Below are 21,479 nucleotides of genomic sequence, written 5' to 3'. Positions count from 1 at the left end.
CAACATTTCTATAGGATTAAGGTCAGGACTTTGACTTGGCCATTCTAAAACACAAATATTCTTTTTAAATCATCTTGTTGTTGAATTACTCTTGTCTTTCAGGTCATTGTCTTGTTACATTACCCAACTGCTAGTAAGCTTCAGATGATGGACTACTACCCTGACATTCTCCTGTAAAAGGTCTTGATACAATTTTGAATTCATTGTTCCCTCAACGATTGCAAGCTGTCCAGGCCCTGAGGCAGTAAAACAGTCCCAAACCATGATGCTACTTCCACCATGCTTCACATGGAGTTTTAGTGTTGGTGTGCAGTGTCTTTTTTTCTCCAAACACAGCAATATGCTCTACTGCCAAGAAGTTCAACTTTTATCTCATCTATGAACATTTGGAGAGGTATAATATGATTAAGAATAGTCAGCATGGCTTTGTGAAGGGCAGGTCATGCCTTACAAGACTGATTGAATTTTTTGAGGATGTGACTAAACACATTGATGAAGGCAGAACAGTGAATGTAGTGTATATGGATTTCAGCAAGGCATTTGACAAGGTACCTCATGCAAGGCTTATTGAGGAGGTAAGGAGGAATGGGATCCAAGGAGACATTGCTTTGTGGATCCAGAACTGGCTTGCCCACAGAAGGCAAAGAGTGGTTGTAGACGGGTCATATTCTGCATGGAGGTCGGTCACCAGTGGTGTGCTTTGGATCTGTTCTGGGACTGCTACTCTTCATGATTGTTGTAAATGACCTGGATGAAAGGAGGCCCCTTTCTTTAAAAAAAAGGAAGACATCTCCTCCGTCTTGGAATGAAAAGCCTCATCTCGACAGTAGATGTGGCGGAGACAGAGGAATTGCGAGAAGCAGATAGCATTTTTGCAAGAGACAGGGTGGGAAGAAGAATAGTCCAGGTAGCTGTGAGCCTACGGACTGCTTTTATAAGAAAGGGGCTTCCCTTCCTCCACCATCAACTCTGCTCTCAAATGCATCTCTCCCATTTCACGCACATATGCTCTCACCCCATCCTCCCACCACCCCACTAGGGATAGGGTTCCCCTTGTCCTCACCTACCACCCCACCAGCCTCCAGGTCCAACATATAATTCTCCGTAACTTCCACCACCTCCAACGGGATCCCACCACCAAGCACATCTTTCCCTCCCCCTTCTTTCTGCTTCCCCAGGGATCGCTCCCTATGCGACTCCCTTGTCCGTTCTTCCTCCCCCATCCCTTCCCACTGATCTTCCTCCCGGCACTTATCCTTGTAAGCGAAACAGGTGCTACACCTGCCCTTACACTTCCTCCCTCACCACCATTCAGGGCCCCAGACAGTCCTTCCAGGTGAGGCGACACTTCACCTGTGAGTCAGCTGGTGTGATATACTGTGTCTGGTGCTCCCGGTGCGGCCTTCTATATATTGGTGAGACCTGCCACAGGCTGGGAGACCGTTTTGATGAACACGTATGCTCTGTCTGCCAGAGAAAGCAGGATCTCCCAGTGGCCTCACATTTTAATTCCACGTCCCATTCCCATTCTGATATGTCAATCCATGTCTTTCTCTACTGTCAAGATAAAGCCATACTCAGGTTGGAGGAACAACACCGTATATTCCGTCAGGGTAGCCTCCAACCTGATGGCAAGAACATTGATTTCTCTAACTTCCGTTAATGCCCCTTCTCCCCTTCTTACCCCTTCCCTTATTTTTTTCCTCTCCTTTTTTTCCACCCTCTGTCCCTCACAATCACTCCTTGCCTGCTCTCCATTTTCCTCTGATGCTCCCCTCCCTCTTTCTTCCTCCCTAGGCCTCCCATCCCATGATCCTTTCCCTTCTCTAGCCTTGTATCCCTTTTGCCAATCCCTTTTTCCAGCTCTTAGCCTCATTCCTCCCCCTCCTGTCTTCTCCTATCATTTTGTATCTCCCCCTCCCACTTCCAAATCTCTTACTGTCTCTTCTTTCACTTAGTCCTGACAAAGGGTCTCGGCCTGAAATGTCGACTGTACTTCTTCCTATAGATGCTGCCTGGCCTGCTGCGTTCCACCAGCATTTTGTGTGTGTTGCTTGAATTAGCAGCGTCTGCAGATTTCCTCGTGTTTGCGTTTACAAAGATTTTGCCTGGATTGGGGAGCATGCCTTATGAGAATAGGTTGAGTGAACTTGGCCTTTTCTCCTTGGAGCGATGGAGAATGAGAGGTGACCTGATAGAGGTGCATAAGATGATGAGAGGCATTGATTGTGTGGATAGTCAGAGGCTTTTTCCCAGGGCTGAAATGGCTAGCATGAAAGGGCACAATTTTAAGGTGCTTGGAAGTAGGTACAGAGGAGATGTCGGGTAAATTTTTTACACAGAGAGCGGTGAGTGCGTGGAATGGGCTGCCAGCAACGGTGGTGGTGGTGGACATTCGCCAGTAAGTGTAGAACAGAAATAACATCATTTCCTTGCTGCCAATCAACAGTGGCGTACCTTAAGAATGTGTACTATGCCGACTGCTCTATTCCCTACATCCTGGACAAGTATATGGATCTCAGAAAAATAGAGGGCTATGGGTAACCTTAGGTAATTTCTTAGGTAAGGACCTGTTCGGCACAGCTTTATGGGCCGAAGGATCTGTATTGTACTGCAGGTTTTCTATGTTTCTATCCACAAAACATTGTTCCAGAAGCAATGTAGAACATCCAGGTGTCTTTTGCAAAATTGAGATGTGCAGTAATGTTTATTTTGGAGAGCAGTGGTTTCCTCCATGGTGTCCTTCCTTGAACACCATTCTTCCCACTGATCTCTTGTTCAGTGTTTTTCTTATAATGAACACATGCAAAGAGACTTTAGCCAGTTCTAGAGATTTCTGCAGGTTTTTTTGCTGTTACCCTTGGGTTGTTTTTCACCTCCTTCAGCATTGCACATTGTGCTCTTGGTATGATCTTTGCAGTTTGCCCACTCCTAGGGAGAGTAGCAACAGTACTGAGTTTCCTCCATTTGTAGACAATTTCTTTCAACATGGACTGATGAACACTCAGGTCTTTAGAAATGTTTTTGTAGCCTTTTCCAGCTTTATGCATCTCTACAGTTTTTCTAAGGTCCTCTGAAAGTTGTTTTGAGGCATGGTGCATAAACAGATCTTTCTTGAGAAGAGCAGGCTCTGTCACTAACCTGACTGTGTGTCTTTTTCATAGGGCAGAGCACCTCCACAACCCACACCTCCAATCTCATCTCATTGATTGGAACACCTGACTCCAAATAGCTTTTGTAGAAGGCATTACTCCAGAGGTTCACATACTTTTTCCACCAAGTACATGTAATATTGCATCATTCTTCTCAAAAAATAAATGAACAAGTATAATTTTTTGTGTCATTTATTTAATTGGGTTCTCTTTATGTAATTATGTAGATCAATCTTCATCTGGCATCTTGTCCACAGCTGTTCCAACATGGGTGGCTCTGAGTTGGCATCACCTGATGGAGTTCCTTGAAGCATCCATGCCTCTACATGACATCAATGTGTTAATCCAGGTTGTGGAGGAAGTATTTAATAAATTAGAAGCAACAGTTTCCAGGGTCTGTGATTTAATTTAATTTTTAACCAATGTTAATCAGTTCAGTTGTGACTGAATGAAGAATAAAGTTACAAGTAAACTGATAAACACAGGTTAAAGGTGGAACAAAAATGCACCTCCTAGCAATCTAAAATCAGGACAGATAATGATGGAAGTACTCAGCAGGTCTGGCTAATATTTCAGTTCAAAGATCTTTTACCACAACTGGGATGGAGGTAAAATAAATTTGTTAATTTGCAAGGAGGCTGGGGGAGTGGCGCTATGTCCAAAGCCGTAATACTGAGTGAGCCATAGATATAAGGTGTAAACCAGGTTATGCGGTCAATGAATCAGAAGTACCACCCTCTTGGAATCTTAACTTATTTAGACTCTTTCCAAATTCTGATGAAGGGTCTTTATCCTGAAAGGTTAGTTTTGTTTTTTTCCACAGATGCAGCCTGACCTGCTGAGTGTTCCAGCATTGGTTATTTGGTAGATAATTTTTTGTTGTGAATGTACTTAATTTGTTTGTAAGTGTTTTCAAAAAGACTAAAGCTTCAGAGTAAATGGTAAATTTGATTAACAGATTAAAGTGAAGCAATAGTGAAGAAAGCAGAAGCTGACAAAAATAAAAAAAACTGTTGGGCAGTTATGGATGCAGAGTTTCAGCAATCTCTCCTGAGTCCTTTTTTTTATATGGCACTTATAAAATGCATGCAGGAAGCTGAAGGTAGTAATAAAGTTATTGCTCATAATGAGCTTTCTGATAGCAGTCAAAAATGTCTGAACCACGTAAGTGGGTGGATTAATTAATGATAGTGTGTAACTCGTATCAGATTGGATCAAGAATTGTAAAGCTTTCAGAGTGCTGTTGTGTATATATAGCAAGGGGATTTGATTCTGACGGTGAATTTATTGCTTCCATATTATTCATGTACACAGATTTGGAGAATGTCGGTGACAATAATGATCAAGTTTGACATTCAAGTCTTTCAGATGTTTGTTTGGAGCATAATATCCAATGCACTAGAATGTGTCATAAGAGTGTTAAATTATAAGTTATACCTGGTGATTATAATCTAATTTAAAACATTTACAAGGAGGAGTCTGAGCATGTAGTTCTTCAAAATATTCTTTTTGGACCAAATATCCATTGGTAACACTTTCAGGGCTTCAGTACCTTTGCCCATCTCAAAAATACTTCTCTGACCTGATCGAGAGTTATTTAAAAATTGAAGGCATGTGTCCCTGCCAATTCAGCTGGAGAGGGCAAAGGAAGTGGGTTCAGACTGTACAGCTAAAGAATTAGCTGTGTCAGCAGATGTTAAAAAATGTATGTCTATTACAGTCTAGTGCAATTACTTGATGAATTATTTACACAGAGAAGCTGTTGTGTCATAGAAATTTTAGGCAATGAGCATTTCTAAGAAAATGTCTATCTACCCTTGATGTTTATTAGCATTATCAGTATTTACTCACTACCAAAGTTCTGGGAATAACCATTATCAAAAAATTCACTGAACTTGTCATAGACGTACTGTAAAATACTGTGACAATGAGCAGACCAGAAGCTGACATTTTGAGACAATTGATGCAGTTCCTGATATTTCAGTCTTTTCATCATCTACAAGACAATTTCTCAACTGCTACCCTAAAGACATGATCTCCGTTCCCAAAAAGGGCCAAGGATTTAGGCACAATGGGAACATCTGGAAACTACATTGAAATTGATCCTATATTGCATTTTACCTGATATACAATCTGAGAAATGATTCCCCAGCATAATGGTAGGAATCCCAGCATGACTATGCTTCACTTAGGAGCCCAAATACAATGCCATCTGTCATTCACTTGGTTTCAGAGTTCTGTAGACATGTGAAATTTTAAAGACTGGTGGTTACAGCTGCAACCAGAGATTCCAGTCGGTAAGATTCATTCACCCTACTGGATTTCAGTAGGAAATCAGTAACGTTGGTGGGAGAAAATAGAAGAGCATATGCAAGTTACACATGAGCAAGTTTGTAAAGGAGAGTTATTTCTGCTTTTCTGATGTAATATGTTCCAAAATGTAAAAAAAAGTCTTTAGTAAAATAAAGCTTAATATGTAAAATAGCAAGCTTTTCAATTGTTGCATGGGCTGGGTTTTGTGGACTTTTAAACTGCTGCTATTCTTACACATTGCAAGTAGGCTTCAATTAATGAAATTGCAGGTGTCACTTGTGCTTTTCCAGATAAAGTGCTGTTATTATTGTTTGACTTAAAAAAAAAGATCTCGAGCAAGTTTTCTCCTACAAATCAATACAATATCTGAATTATGTAAGATTTAAAAAAATTGATCTTTCCTATTCTCACAAATGCCTATCCATTATTTGCGTTCATAGTTCCTTTAAAGGGTTGCTCTTTCATGATGACTTTGTACCCAAATAAACTCCTCTCTAAAAATTAGCCTTGCATTACATGCTAATAACTGATTGAGATACTGAAACACTGCATCACTGAGATATGATTCACAGTGAATGTGTGGCTATAATCGTATTTACTGCCAGATCAGTCATAGTAGAACTAACAGTACTCCAAATTGGTTTCATGCAGATTTTTTCTAGAACCTATTTAGCTGAAGATACTTAAAAGGAGACCTTTACCTTTCTTGGTATAATGAATTTAAATTCAAGTTCAATGCAAATAGGCACTGCCTACTTTAATACATAATGTTTTGTTGCATTTGATTCATAGGACAACTGTGACTTCAAGGGCAGCTTTGGCACAGATGCATGCATTTGGCTTCCCTGAGATCCGAGCTGACAATAATGAGCTGGCAGTAGTGATTGATTCAGATAACCTTCCAGGCATTAATCTGCAGTTGGAAGAAGCAGACCATCTTCAGTGCAACGAAATAATTCTTCAATTCCTGGCTTTCAGCAGGTAATATTTGGAGTGATGGGGAAACCAGACTAATCAATAACTATCATCTTAGGTAGAGACATTCACTGACTTTCATAACATAATTGTAGTGTACTAGTATTCCATATAATTCAATGCTTTTATAATATCCTATCTGACAAATGTCGCATCTCTAGCCCTTGGGCTAAATGGTAAAAATTGTTCAAAGTGGTGGACTTAATGACTCAAGAGACATTTTCAAGTGACACAGCAGTAGCTAGAGAACTTAATTAATTAACCTATCATTATAAACAAAAAGCTAAATCTTTTATGGTAACCACAAAAATATCCAATTCACGAGTACTGTTCAGTAAAAGAAATATCCTGCCCTTATATAAAACTAGAAATCCTCATCAACTTTGTCAAGGTGCATTGTTTTTATCTTTGTGAATCATTCTTCTTTAGATTTCAGGTTTCACCAACAGATCTGATTGCGTTTCGCATATTGTTTATATTTTTTCTGTATCTTTCTAGTTGTTCTCATTAACGTTAATCATCAGGATCATCTGGGAGAACTTACCCTTGCCTGTCATCTCTGATCCATTGCTGCCTGTCCCTCTCTTTCTTGTAACAATTCTGTTCTTTTTTTCTCTCAGTCTGGCATGTTTTTGTTTACAAAATTTTCTGGTTTTTTTTATATAAGATTTCCAGCATCTGCTGGTTATTGATTTTCAAAAACAATTAATCCAATCATAGATTGTAAAACAGCAATCTTACTGGCTCATCACTCAGCCTTGGACCACTTGGACAACAGTAACACCTACAACAGCCTGATTTTACTGATTTTAGCTCAGCATTCAAACCGACATCCCCATAGTGCTTATCAACAAACTTCAAAACAACTGGGCTTCAGTACATCCCTCTGCAACTTCATCATTGACTTCTTCTCCAAGAGAGCACAGTCAGCGTGGATCAGAAACAACATCTCCACCTTTGAGCACCGTGATAGCATAGCCGTTAGCGTGATATTATTTGGGTGTTGAAGTTTGGTGTTCAATCCTGCCATCCACTTTAAGGAGTTTGTGCATCCTCCCTGTTTGTGCATGGGTTTCCTCTGGGTGCTCTGGTTTCCTCCACAGTCCAAAGGTGTACCAGTCTGTAGGCTACTGGTTATTGAAAGTTATCCTGTGATTAGGCTAGGGTTAAATTGAAAATTATTGACAGTGCGGCCCAGAGGGCCAAAAGGGCCTATTCTGTGTTGTATCTCTAAATAAAAATTTTAAAAAATTAAAAACCTTGCTACCACTCAACACAGGTGCACCTCAAGGTTGTGCGCTAGCCTACCGCTATACTCTCTCTACACTCATGACTATGTAGGTAGGCACAACTCGAATACCATCTATAAATTTGCCAATGACACAACTGTTAGTGGTAGAATCTCAGATGATGTCAAAGAAAAATACAGGAGTGAGATACATTGGCTGATTGAGTGCTGTCACTTGCAAAATCAAGGAATTGATTGTGGACTTCAGGAAGGGCAAGTTAGGAGAACACACACCAGACCCTCATTAAGGAGTTAGCAGTAGATAGATAGATAGATAGATAGATACTTTATTCATCCCCATGGGGAAATTCAACTTTTTTTCCAATGTCCCATACACTTGTTGTAGCAAAACTAATTACATACAATACTTAACTCAGTAAAAAATATGATATGCATCTAAATCACTATCTCAAAAAGCATTAATAATAGCTTTTTAAAAAGTTCTTAAGTCCTGGCGGTAGAATTGTAAAGCCTAATGGCATTGGGGAGTATTGACCTCTTCATCCTGTCTGAGGAGCATTGCATCGATAGTAACCTGTCACTGAAACTGCTTCTCTGTCTCTGGATGGTGCTATGTAGAGGATGTTCAGAGTTATCCATAATTGACCGTAGCCTACTCAGCGCCCTTCGCTCAGCTACCGATGTTAAACTCTCCAGTACTTTGCCCACGACAGAGCCCGCCTTCCTTACCAGCTTATTAAGACGTGAGGCGTCCCTCTTCTTAATGCTTCCTCCCCAACACGCCACCACAAAGAAGAGGGCGCTCTCCACAACTGACCTATAGAACATCTTCAGCATCTCACTACAGACATTGAATGACGCCAACCTTCTTAGGAAGTACAGTCGACTCTGTGCCTTCCTGCACAAGGCATCTGTGTTGGCAGTCCAGTCTAGCTTCTCGACTAACTGTACTCCCAGATACTTGTAGGTCTTAACCTGCTCCACACATTCTCCATTAATGATCACTGGCTCCATATGAGGCCTAGATCTCCTAAAGGATGAGCAGCTTCAAGTTCCAGGGTGCCAATATCTCAGAGGATCTATGAACCCAACACATTGATGCAGTCATGAAGAAGGCACGCCAGCAGCTCTACTCCATTAGGAGTTTGCGGAAAAGACGGGATGGTTCAAATGGCCTAATTCTGCTTTTGTGTCTTATGGTCGTATGAAGATTTGGTATGTCACCAAAGACTCCAGTAAATTTCAACAAATATACCATGGTATGGAAGCTCCAATGCAGGTAATTGAAAAAAAGCTGCAGAGAGTGATAGACTCAGCCAGGTCCATCATGGGTCCTCAACATACACTGTTGAGGACATCTTCAAAAGGTAGTGCCTCAAGAAGACAGCATATGTGAGTAAGAACCCTCAATATCCAGAACATACATTCTTCATGGGAGCCTAAAGGCACACACTCAACATTTTACGAGCAGCTTTTTTGCTCTTGCCATCAGATTTCTGAACAGTCCATGAACCCATGTATACTAACTTCACTATTTTTCTCTCCTACAATACTTTTTTGTTTCTTATTTTAATGTAGTAATTTTTTTGTCATGTTGTACTGCTGCTGCAAAACAACCAATGTCATCACATTTGCCATCAGTAATCTGATTCTGATTTTACAGTTTGTGAATGTTTACTATGCATAAATTGGCTACTGGATTTCCAAAATTACAGTGATTGCAGTTCAAAAGTAGATAATTTGCTATAACTGTCTAGGAAGGCTTAAAACCACAGAGATATTATGTTAATGCAGTTTCACTTTAGCTTGAATCTTCAGTACAGCTTTTCAATTTCTAGAGACAATCTGTCATTCAAAGTTAAAGTAGGAGTTTTTAAATAAATTTGATGTATGGTTCTGATTTTATTGATATTGCACAAGCACACTAAAGCTCAAATGGGCTCTTTGAGCATTCATGAAGGACCACAGCAAAATATAAGGATACCAACATGTTAGGGCTTCACCTCGTATCTTTCTGATTCAGACCCCATTATATGAAGTGGGAACAGGACTAGGTCATTCAAGTCCTTGAACAAGCTCTGTCATTAAGAATAATCGTAGCTGATCCAACTTCCTTCACGCCCACATTCCAACCTTTTCCCTGTAACCCCTGAATCCCTCACTGTTGGGCTTTAAATTCTGCCCTGTGTTCGTTTAGGAAGAGAGACAACCAACACCGGAATATTACAAAACTTGGCTTTAATGCAGAAGCGTAACTGGCACAGCGAGGTGACAAGACCCCGCTGGGAAGGCGCGTTCTCCCCTCCCCTTACATTCTTTTCTTATTTATACCCCTTTTTCCCTTAGCCCAACCCCCGCTACACATATCTGATAATGCTGAACTTTGTTATACATATTTGGTAATATTGGACACTTTTGCCCTTCTAATTGGTCTGATATCAATTTTTTCACGAATTCCCAGTTTTTACTGAATCACGTGACACTTGCAGTTTAAAGACAAAGGATCCCTTGTTTCGCTCCCTCCCTTGTATCTCTGTCTGCTAATATCACACTGACCTGAACTGGCAGTCGCAAATTAACCCTAACACTCACTGATTAGAAATCTATCCATATCAGCCTTAAATATATACAAAGTCTGTGTCCTGTACTCTTCTTAGCAGGGAGTTCCAAAGATTCACAACCCTCTGAGAGAAAAAATAATTCCTCACTTCTGTCTTAAATGAATGTACCCTTCTTAAATGATCATCTTTCCTGGTTCTGGACACTCACCCGAGAGGAAACACCTGTTTAGCTCCTGAAGAATCATAGCCATTGTAATTACATTGGCTATTATTCTTCTAACTTTCAATGCCTGGAGTCCCACCCTAACATTTCCTCATAGGACACTCCCTCCTTCCTCAAGTTCACCCTAGTGAAATTTCACTAAACAAATGAAATAGTATGTTTCTTAAATGAGGGAGCAACATTTATGGCAGAGATAAAGATCTGGACTCATAAGTATCTTTTACAGCTGCACTAAGACTTCCTTACTTTTATAAAAGCATTGAAATAAGAGCTGACATTCTATTAGCCTTCCCTACTACCTGCTGTACCAGGTAGCTCTCTTTCCTGCATGAGCACTCTCTAACCTCTCTGTGCTGTAGTTTTCTTTGTTAAACTAATATTGTGTTCTGCCTTCCTAAATGAATAACTTCACATTTTCTCCATTTAATAACTTTTTGTCTACTCACTTAACTTATCAATGTCTGTCTGTAAACAGGATCCTTTTTGTAACTCAGTTTCCCACATATTTTTGTGTGGCCCACAGATTTGGCATACGTGTTTTTTGGTTTCCTCCAACTCAATAATATATTGTAAAAAGTAGCAAGGCCTGCACCGATCCCTCTGTAACCTCATTGGGTACAGTTTGTCAACCTGTTAATGACCTATTTGTTTCCTGCCTCTTAATGTCAAATACATCCACACCATAGGCTCTTACCTTGGTATTGAAAGCAATATAATCCTCAGAGACTAGCATTTCTTTCTGAATCGAAGGAAAATATCTCCAGTTTGCAGATAATTATGAGATCTATTTGTGTCAAGAGCTAACATGCTGTTTCTGTTGCATTGATAAAAATGGTTTTCCCTACGAAAAATTGCTTGCTCATTATTCATTGATGCTTAGTAGAGAAGTGGAAGCTACATTAACATTTAAATCTCCATCACTTAAATCAGCCATAAAACATATTGAATATTATTCTCTTCAGTTATTGGCTTCAATTTATTTATTTATTTTGTTATTGATACAGTTTAAGATATTTTTGAAAAAAATAAAATGTAGTTACTTCAATGTTAGGTTATAAATAATCTAATTATATACAACAGACTTGATTCAGTGTTGGTATTTATACTTAATGTTATAGGGGTTATAATGCACATTCTTGGTCGAGAACTTCATTCAGGTAACTCCAAATGAAATAGTGCTGAACAACTGAAAATTGCCCTAACCCTGAGTAGAGCAATTTGCAAGCTTTTCTGGAAATCCAGCTGCTGACTTTTCAGTGAAATTTCATTCAATGTAGCACTTTTTCAGTATGAACAGTTAAGCAGTACACTTTTTTTTCTCTGTAGTTTGTTTTTTCTTAACTTTGTTGGTCTGAAAATTGACGGTTCATATTTACTCATGGAACAGCCAGCCTTTACTTAAGGGGAATGTAGTGTGCAGACCAAAAAAATTCCGGTTAGCCTTTACTTTAAGTTCTGACGGACACAGAAGGGAAAATAGACAGATTATCTGAGATAGTTCAGTTCTTGGATAGTTCGATGGAGGCACTACGGTAGTGTAGCGGTTAGCGCAATCAGTTTATGGTGCCAGCAATCACTGTTCAGAGTTTGATTCCCAATGCTATCTGTAAGGGGTTTGTACATTCTCCCCATGAATGTTTGGACTTTCTCTGTGTTTTCCGATTTCCTTCCACGTGTGAGTTGTTGGCATGCTCTGTTGGCACCGGAAATATGGTGCCACTTTGGACTGTATTGTTCATTGGTGTAAAACAATACATTTCACCGTATGTTTTGATAAACATGTGAAAAGTAAAGCTAATCTTCTCTTGTTCCTTTTTTCATCTGCCACTAATTGTCCAAATTTAAGGTAATAGTTTAACAGAAACATCTGATCTGTAATCTATCACAGACAATCCCTTTGTGCTTTCCACCTTTTCCATCCTGCAACTTAAAATAAGATGTTTTCTCACCTCTCCAGTTCTGATCAGTAGTCATTGACTTGAAACGTTGAAGTATCTCTTTGCTGGATGCTGCAACACCAGCTGAGTCCTGTTTTCTGTTTTTGTTCCATGTAGTATGAACACTGCATCCCCAGAAACCATGTTAATTTAAGGGCCAGCACTCAAGCTACATTTTTGACTGATTAAAATCTGTGACCTATTATAACAAATCCAGTGTTATCTGTTGACATTCAGGGTGGTTAGGTTAGATTAGTTTATTGTCATAGATACCAGGATGCAATGAAATTCCTTGTTTACGTGAAGCTCGTAGTGTAAGTAGTATACAGGATAATAAAAAGCACAACAATAAATACAAGAATGAGCACAAAACAGAATGGTACATCGATTGCAGTGCATTCTGAAGTAGAGCAAAAACATAATGAATTGACAACAACAAAGAAAGGTAGAGTTCAGCTTCCATCATTCAGGATCATCTCAGGATGCTGTCATTGATCAGTGCCATATTTCATTTTGCTGATCATTGCTGCATTATTGTGTTCACCATATGCAAGGAAGAAACATGTTCTTTATTCAACTTTCAGCAGCAAGTGATTCAAGCATGTCATTCATAACTAAAACCCTCCCTCTAGCAGCAGCAGATGACAGCTCTGGATGGTTTTGTGGCCCTCCCATCCCCCAGTACAGTGAACTGTGGGCACAGTTTTTATTTTCTTTGGTATTCTAATGTCACAGTAATTGCATTCCATTTGTGGATTAGCTTTGTGTGTCCATTTTGTGATTCAAAGAGTAAGATATATACTGCTCAATAAAGCACAGAAAAGATTTCAGCACTTCCCCTTTGAGTAACGACCATAATTCTTGACTCTGAATTTCTCATAGCTTTACTAATGTTGATAAAAATTTGTTCAAAATGTTTAAAAGGTAAAGTCTATTGCATGTTTTATTTCTCTCTTTTCTCATTTTCTGTTGTCACACAAATGATGGTTGTTGAAGATCTTTAAATATTTTTTTGCTAGATTTCAGAATCATTCTCTCCTCATGTCCATGTTCAAGCCGTTAATTCAAAGCTTGTATTTCAATTGCATTTGATGAGTGTTCTTCAAACATAAACTTGAATCTCTAATAACAAACTCATAAATAATGAAGGAATGAAATGAACTGAAGAGCTCACTTGAAGCTTTTTGGATGAGAGCTGTTCTGATGCATTTTCTCATTAAATGCATATGTGTTCCCCAAACCTAAAAAACATATTCTTTATATTAGTTATTGTTAGAGAATAGATCTTGTCAAGAGAATTATGTGCACTAACTTTCAATGAAGTATTTGCATGAAGTTGAGGAATTGAGATCTGTAGAAAGGTTCAAAAACCTTGAATGTGAAAGGTGAGTTGTTTTCTGGCCAACTGATCAAAGAAAGAACTGATCAAAGGTGATTTCCAGTCTGCGACATCCAAAGAGACAAATATGATATTAGTTTTCAGCAGAAGACATTTAATAAAGTAAGACATATAGCTGGGAATATGTTTATCCCCCAATCTGAGCACCAATGAGTTTGTCTTGAACTGTCTTTCCTTGTGAAGCCCCACAAACCTTAATAATAACATGCATTGGGTTTGACACTTGATGAAATGGGTATTTGTCTCTTTTGGACTATAGAAACTGACAGGAAAAGCCAAATAGAACAGAAGACAAATAACTTCCCTTGCTCAGATTTAATGATACTTACATATTTCCATTGTCTTTGGCACTTCTCATGCAAAATGGTTGTTTTCAATTTAATCAATTAATGTACAGAATGAATGGAGGATAACTATTGTACGTGTGCAGGAGACTGCAACTCGAGGAATACTGTGACATAATAAGCTTTTAGAGATTTGGTATTTTTTCAGGCTACCTCCAGAAAGTAATCATCCAAGATCAGTCTACTTCACCTTTCAGTTTTATCGCTTTCCACCAGTAACAACACAGCAGCTGCAGCTCATGAAGATGAAAGGAAAGGGATCATCAAACTCCATGCCATTCATCCTTGTACCCTTAAGTAAAAATGGGATTGGTAATATCGGTGAGTACTGCAAATGTCTTCAGCATTGTCGTAAAAAGGCCACTCAGTACATCCACGCCAGCATTTATGCTTCTCATGACACTAATTTCTTAACTAGCATGAATAAATATTGTTCTGTTTTTTTCCTCTCACATGTTCTCATTTAGCTTATTTTTAAATGTATCAATAGTTTACAACTTATCTGTGCTTTATAGGAGAAAGTTTTATATTCTACACACCAGAATGGCAGAAATCAAACAAGCTGAAGTGCCATGTATGGACCTGAATTTCAATTTTCTCCGATGCATATTTACAGTAATAATATTAGAATACAGAATATAAATTAAGTGACTAACAAAAATCATGACATTATTAGTCAGAGTGAAAAGATGTTCTTACTGGATGATGATTTATTTAAAATTCTTTGCAAAAGAAAAGTACTTTTATTGATAAATTAGATATAATCAGGAATTCATTGACCAAGAATGGTGGAATCAGGATAGAGGGGCGCCTTTTCAAAACAGAGATGCGGAGAAATTTCTTTAGCCAAAGGGTGGTGAATTTGTGGAATTGTTGCCACATGCAGCTGTGGGGGCCAGGTTGTTGGGTGTATTTAAGGCAGCGATTGATAGCTTCTTGATTGGGCATGGTATCAAAGGTTATGGGGAGAAGGCTGAGAATTGCAGTTGAGGAGGAGACAAAAAAAAGTATCAGCCATGACTGAATGGCGGATCAGATTCGATGGGCCAGATGGCCTAATTCTGCTCCTATGTCTTGTGGTCTTATGGTCTAGTCATTTCTACATGCCTATGGCAAGCTCTGGTCCATTATTATAACTATTCTTATTCTACCCTGCCTTTTTAAAAATCTAGTTTGTTGGTCCTTCTTTGCTAAGTGCTAAAATATTCCTCAGGCCTCCTGTTATTTTAGGCAACTTCATGAGTCTTTACCTTTAATTTAGTACTCCCTATAATTCCTCTTGTCAATCACTGACAGATCAGTTTTCCTTGTGGGGTTTGTGCCTGAAAGGTTTTTTTTTTGTAAATTGTGTATTATTTCTTTAAATTTTAACCATTGCTATCCATTGCCTTTGACAACAAAATTGTCAATCAATATTTCCTCATTGCACAAAACAAAATCCAACCCTTTGAGGTTTCTCAACATTCTGATCTGAGAAAGAATCGTATATGCAGTACATGAAGTCATCTTCCTCTTCATGACAGCAGATTTGATTATTGTGTCTACATGTAGGTTACATTAGGTCTCTAATGATTACTCTGTTCAAAGACACCTCCAATTTCCTGATGGGCCACACTATGACTGCTTGGTGGTCTATAAATAATCCTCATCATTGCTTTCTAGCCTTTGCTATTTGCCTGTGGAAGAAAGCTGACTGACAGAAATAGAAAAATTGCAGTATGATCATTAACATCTTACATTGTATGCTTGATGTAAAGAATAGCATTTGATTAAGCTTTGAATCTGATCTGTATACCTGGACCTTTGCATCTTTGGTCCACTGCAGTTTCCATTTTTTCATTCTTTAGCAAAGTCCCTTCTCTTTAGGTTTTATATTTGCCTGAATGGAAATCAATTTGTTCTAATAATGCTCTTGATTTATTTGTGTCTCTTAGCAGTGTTATACTTACATTTATGCTGATTACAGTAATGCACATCTCTGCCATAGTTATATCCTTGACAAGCTTGAACCTGCTGTATTCTTGATTCATTTGCTAAGTCATTGATAAAAGCAGTGAATAGGTCAGGGGTTCCCATCCTACCATCCATGGATCCTTTGGTTAAAGTTAGGGGGTCCATGCCATAAAAAAATGTTGGGAACCCCGTGAATAGGTGATGCTCTGATGATGTCATATCCTGACAACCAGTGTATCTGTTCATTATACCTCTATTTCTTCATATTTACCAATACTATAATCCTATTCCCACATTAGCTTGGTGTGTTTTCATGCTTCTGTCCACATTGCTTGTGATGTCCCCTGTCTTTGTACTGTTGGCAACTGAGTATTTCTGTTTCATCTTCTAATTTTGTATATTTGATGAATGGTTAAGGCCCTAAACTCAGGTCCTTGTTACTCACCACAAGTTGAAGAATTAACCCATTATCCCCATTCTGATTCCTTTGACCAGCCAATTTCCTGTTTGCCTTCAATTGCACAACAGATGACTGGATATTATATACTGAACAAATTGAACAGTATTTTGAAAGAAATGAAATAGCCAGTGAAAAGCGAGTGAGAGTTTTGCCGAATGCGTGGGTTTAAAGCCATACCGTGTGCTTAGAAGTTTTACTGCTCCAATCAATCCAGCTGAAATCAGCTCTGCTGATATCATGAAAATAATATCATGATTACATTTAGAACCAAAACCATTGTTGATTGCATGACGTTTTAGATTTCAGGAGCAGAATCAAAAGGAAGGGGGAGTCAATTTCACTGTAATTGACTGAATTGAAGAGATTGTCTAAGAATTGTCAGTTCAGTGATGGGCTTAATGATGTACAGAGAAATTGTTTAGTTTGTGGAATCGTACAAGAAAGCATTCAAAAATGTCTTCTAAATGAAAGAAATCTCACGTTTTAAAGAGCAATTGAAATTGTTGCATCAATAGAAACAGCAAACAGAGGCTTAGTTGAGTAGCAGTCAAGAATGAGAGTGAGTGTGAACAAAATGACAATGTCGCAACAGAAGTATGGCTGACTGAACAAAATGTGTACTGTTGTGGCAGGGGCTCACATACACCAGACCAATGCAGATTTAAAGGTAAAATTTGCATAAAATACAACAATGTAGGTGATGCACCATCAATAACTCACTTTGAGACGTAAGAAGCGAGGTATCGGCTTTTATTGACTGGAAGAATGAACAACACTACATCCTGGAGAATAAGGCCGGGCATCAGGCCTCAATCGCCTTTATACAGGGGTCTGTGGGAGAAGTCACAGAAGCAGTCAGCAGGGGTCTGTGGGAGGAGCCACAGGAGCAGTCCAGACAGGTATACGTAGTTCACCACAGTAGGACACATACAAAGAGCATGGCAGGCAGGCAAAAATAAATGGACTGCATGGGGAGAGAAAAAGATAAAAAGCCAAGTTGCAGCTTAAAAAAGAGCACCAATGTGCATGCTGTTGATGAAAAATCTGATGGTGATGAGAGTGACACACAAGTCTGCATGGCCTTGAATTTTACTATGTGAAAACTGACAAGAGACAAGCAACATGGCTTAAACCAGACGTGAATGGCATATTAATTAAAATGAAATTGGACACTAGCTCAGCTGTTGTTTCAGTCATTCCACAAAATGAGTTTTAATGGCATTTCAAAGAAGCTGCCTGCAGGTATCCAACTAAGAGCTTATACTTAGAAGGTAACTCCTGTGGGAATGACATTCATAGCAGTGAAATAGAGTAACCAACAAGTCACATCAGGCTTGTATGTGGTCAAAACAGGAAGGCCAGCATTGGGGGGCTGCGATTGGCTGAGACAACTACAACTTGACTGGAGATCGTTGTACCATTTGATGCCACCTCTCCTGCAAGAGTCAACTGAAAGCATATTAAGGAAGCAACTGGATGATGCCACAGCAGTGTTCAAGAATGGCTTTGGAAAACTCAAATGTATCAAAGGTAAAATAGCATTAAATGAAAGCTTTAAAAAGCCTGTCTGGTTCCCTATATCGTCCTTGATAAAGTAGTCAGTGAACTAGATATAATAGAGGTTGAAGGAATTCTTTCCAAGATTGAGTGGAGCCCATGGGCAATGCCAGTAGACCTAGTAGCAAAATGACTTGGTCTGTCAGGCTCTGTGGTGATTTTATAGTCACCATCTATCCAGTACTGAAAGAAGATTAATACCCTTTGCCCAGGATAGAGGATATCTTTCTGGGGTAAAACATTTCAGCAAACTGGACTTACCTGAGGCCTACCTACAGATAAAGATGGAAGAAGAGTCCAAAATGAGTCTCGCCAGAAGCACTCACAAAGGGCTTTATCACGATCACAGGCTTATATTTGGAGTGGTATCTGCACCTGCACTCTGGCAGAAAGCTATGGACCAACTGCAGCAAGGCTGTCCAGGCACTCAGTATTACCTGGATTATTCAGTATTACCGATTGTTAGCGGTAAGGATGACAAAGAACATCTCCAAAATCTCAAGACAGGGTTAAAAAGATTAGAAGATTCCCAAGAGTCTCTACTACAGCCATGCACACTGTTCATGTTTGCAAAGACTGGTATTCCAGAATGGCCCAAAACATTGACTATTCACTCTTTCTATAGTTTATGCCTGGCCTGCTGTGTTCCTCCAGTATTTGTGTGTGTTGCTTGGATATCCAGCATTTGCAGATTTTCTCTTGTTAAGGATATTCAATGTTTCAATCCTGAACAAGCAGTCCTGGGGAGGGACTACAGAGGTGACCAAAAGTGGATAGTTGGAAAGATATGAACACAAGAAAATTGTGTTTATATCTACTAGATAGCAACATATTTGAATGGAGTAGTATTCTATATTGAGTTGGGATTAATAACTAAGCTGGGAGGAGTGTTGTGTAAATATTTCACTAATACTTGAGTTATATTGTTTGATTAAGCATTCATTTTTCATTTACATATTTTATTACAGGTTATATGTAAAAGTATGTGAATGCATACTTCACCATGTCATAAGTGCGTGCCTCACTTAATGTGAAAACAAAGCTTACAGGCATCTCTCAGACCCCCTTGTTTTTCATTCAATTAGTTTTATATTTTGGAATTACAAAAATTAACAGACATAGAACCATAAAAGATTCAATTTTTGAAGCAATAGTTACAGAGATGTCTTTGGATGTCTTCAGAGATTCAGAGTACTTTATTGTCACCAAACAATTGATACTAGAGCGTACAATCATCACAGCGATATTTGATTCTGCGCTTCGCGCTCCCTGAAGTACAAATCGAAGTAAATATAATAAAAATATAAATTATAAATCATAATTAGAAAATAGAAAAGGGAAAGTAAGTTAGTGCAAGTCAGATCTGAATATTTGGAAGGTATGTCCCAGATCCGGGTCAGGATCCGTTCAGCAGTCTTATCACAGTTGGAAAGAAGCTGTTCCCAAATCTGGCTGTACGAATCTTCAAGCTCCTGAACCTTCTCCCGGAGGGAAGAGGGACAAAAAGTGTGTTGGCTGGGTGGGTTGTGTCCTTGATTATCCAGGAAGCACTGCTCCGACAGCGTGCAGTGTAAAGTGAGTCCAAGGATGGAAGATTGGTTTGTATGATGTGCTGGGCTATGTTCACGATCTTCTGCAGCTTCTTCCAGTCTTGGACAGGACAACTTCCATACCAGGTTGAGATGCACCCTAGAAGAAAGCTTTCTACGGTGCATCTATAAAAATTAGTGAGGGTTTTAGGGGACAGGCCAAATTTCTTCAGCTTTCTCAGGAAGTAAATGCGCTGGTGGGCCTTCTTGGCAGTGGACTCTGCTTGGTTAGACCAAATCAGGTCATTTGTGATATTCACCCCGAGGAACTTAAAGCTTTTGACCTGTTCCACCTGTGCACCACCGATGTAGATGGGGTCGTGTGGTCCGCTACTCCTTCTGAAGTCAACAACCAATTCCTTCATCTTGCTGATGTTGAGGGATAGGTTATTGTCTTCGCACCATGCCACCAGGTTCTTAATTTCCTCTCTGTACTCAGACCTCGTCATTACCCAAGATACGGCCTACAATTGTGGTGTCATCAGCAAACTTATATATTGAGTTCGATGGAAACTTGGTTACCCAATCATGGGTGTACAGTGAGTACAGCAGGGGGCTGAGTACACAGCCTTGTGGGGGCACCGGTGCTCAGAGTGATTGTAGAGGAGAGCTTGTCCCTTATTTTTACAGCCTGGGTCCTGTCTGTGAGGAATTTGAAGATCCAGCTGCAGATCTGAGTGCTAAGACCCAGGTTCCAGAGCTTAGGAATCAGTTTATTTGGAATGATGGTATTAAAGGCAGAGTGGTAGTCAATGAAAAGGAGCCTTACATATGCGTCTTTATTCTCCAGGTGTTCTAAGGAGGAATGTAGTGCCAGAGAAATGGTATCTGCCGTTGACCTGTTGCTCTGGTAGGCGAATTGCAAAGTGTTGAGGTTGACCGGTAGGTTATGGTTGATGTGTGCCATAACCAATCGCTCGAAGCACTTCATAGCAATTGCTGTCAGAACCACAGGTCGATAGTCATTCAGGCATGCCACCTTGCTTTTCTTTGGCACCGGGATTATCGTTGCCTTCTTAAAACACAAGGGAATTAATGGAGAATGTGTGGAGCAGGTTAAGACCTACAAGTATCTGGGAGTACAGTTGGACGAGAAGCTAGACTGGACTGCCACACAGATGCCTTGTGCAGGAAGGCACAGAGTCGACTGTACTTCCTTAGAAGGTTGGCGTCATTCAATGTCTGCAGTGAGATGCTGAAGATGTTCTATAGGTCAGTTGTTGAGAGCGCCCTCTTCTTTGTGGTGGCGTGTTGGGGAGGAAGCATTAAGAAGAAGGACGCCTCACGTCTTAATAAGCTGATAAGGAAGGCGGGCTCTGTCGTGGGCAAAGTACTGGAGAGTTTAACATCGGTAGCTGAGCGAAGGGCGCTGAGTAGGCTACGGTCAATTATGGAAAACCCTGAACATCCTCTACATAGCACCATCCAGAGACAGAGAAGCAGTTTCAGCGACAGGTTACTGTCGATGCAATGCTCCTCAGACAGGATGAAGAGGTCAATACTCCCCAATGCCATTAGGCTTTACAATTCAACTGCCAGGACTTAAGAACTTTTTTTAAAGCTATTATTAATGCTTTTTGAGTTAGTGATTTAGATGCATATCATATTATTACTGAGTTAAGTATTGTATGTAATGAGTTTTTGCTACAACGAGTGTATGGGACATTGGAAAAAATGTTGAATTTCCCCATGGGGATGAATAAAGTATTATCTATCTATCTATCTATCTATCTAGACTGAAGCAGGGAGCGGTTGAAGATGTCAGCA

General features: G+C 39.6%; 1 protein-coding gene across 1 annotated transcript in view; it reads left to right on the top strand.

Moving 5' to 3' along the window:
- Nucleotides 1-21,479, top strand: part of nphp4 (nephronophthisis 4) — a 381,887-nt gene that overhangs the window by 283,542 nt on the left and 76,866 nt on the right. Inside the window, exons 14-15 of the mRNA XM_073031685.1 lie at nt 6,258-6,446; nt 14,302-14,474. Of these exons, the coding sequence (XP_072887786.1) occupies nt 6,258-6,446; nt 14,302-14,474 (362 nt within the window). The remainder of the gene's footprint in view (nt 1-6,257; nt 6,447-14,301; nt 14,475-21,479) is intronic.

Source organism: Hemitrygon akajei, chromosome 29 (genome assembly GCF_048418815.1).
Source record: "Hemitrygon akajei chromosome 29, sHemAka1.3, whole genome shotgun sequence".
NCBI classification, from domain to species: Eukaryota; Metazoa; Chordata; class Chondrichthyes; order Myliobatiformes; family Dasyatidae; genus Hemitrygon; species Hemitrygon akajei.
The sequence above is the reverse complement of the archived record's forward strand: the minus strand, read 5'-3'. Positions and strand labels throughout refer to the sequence as shown.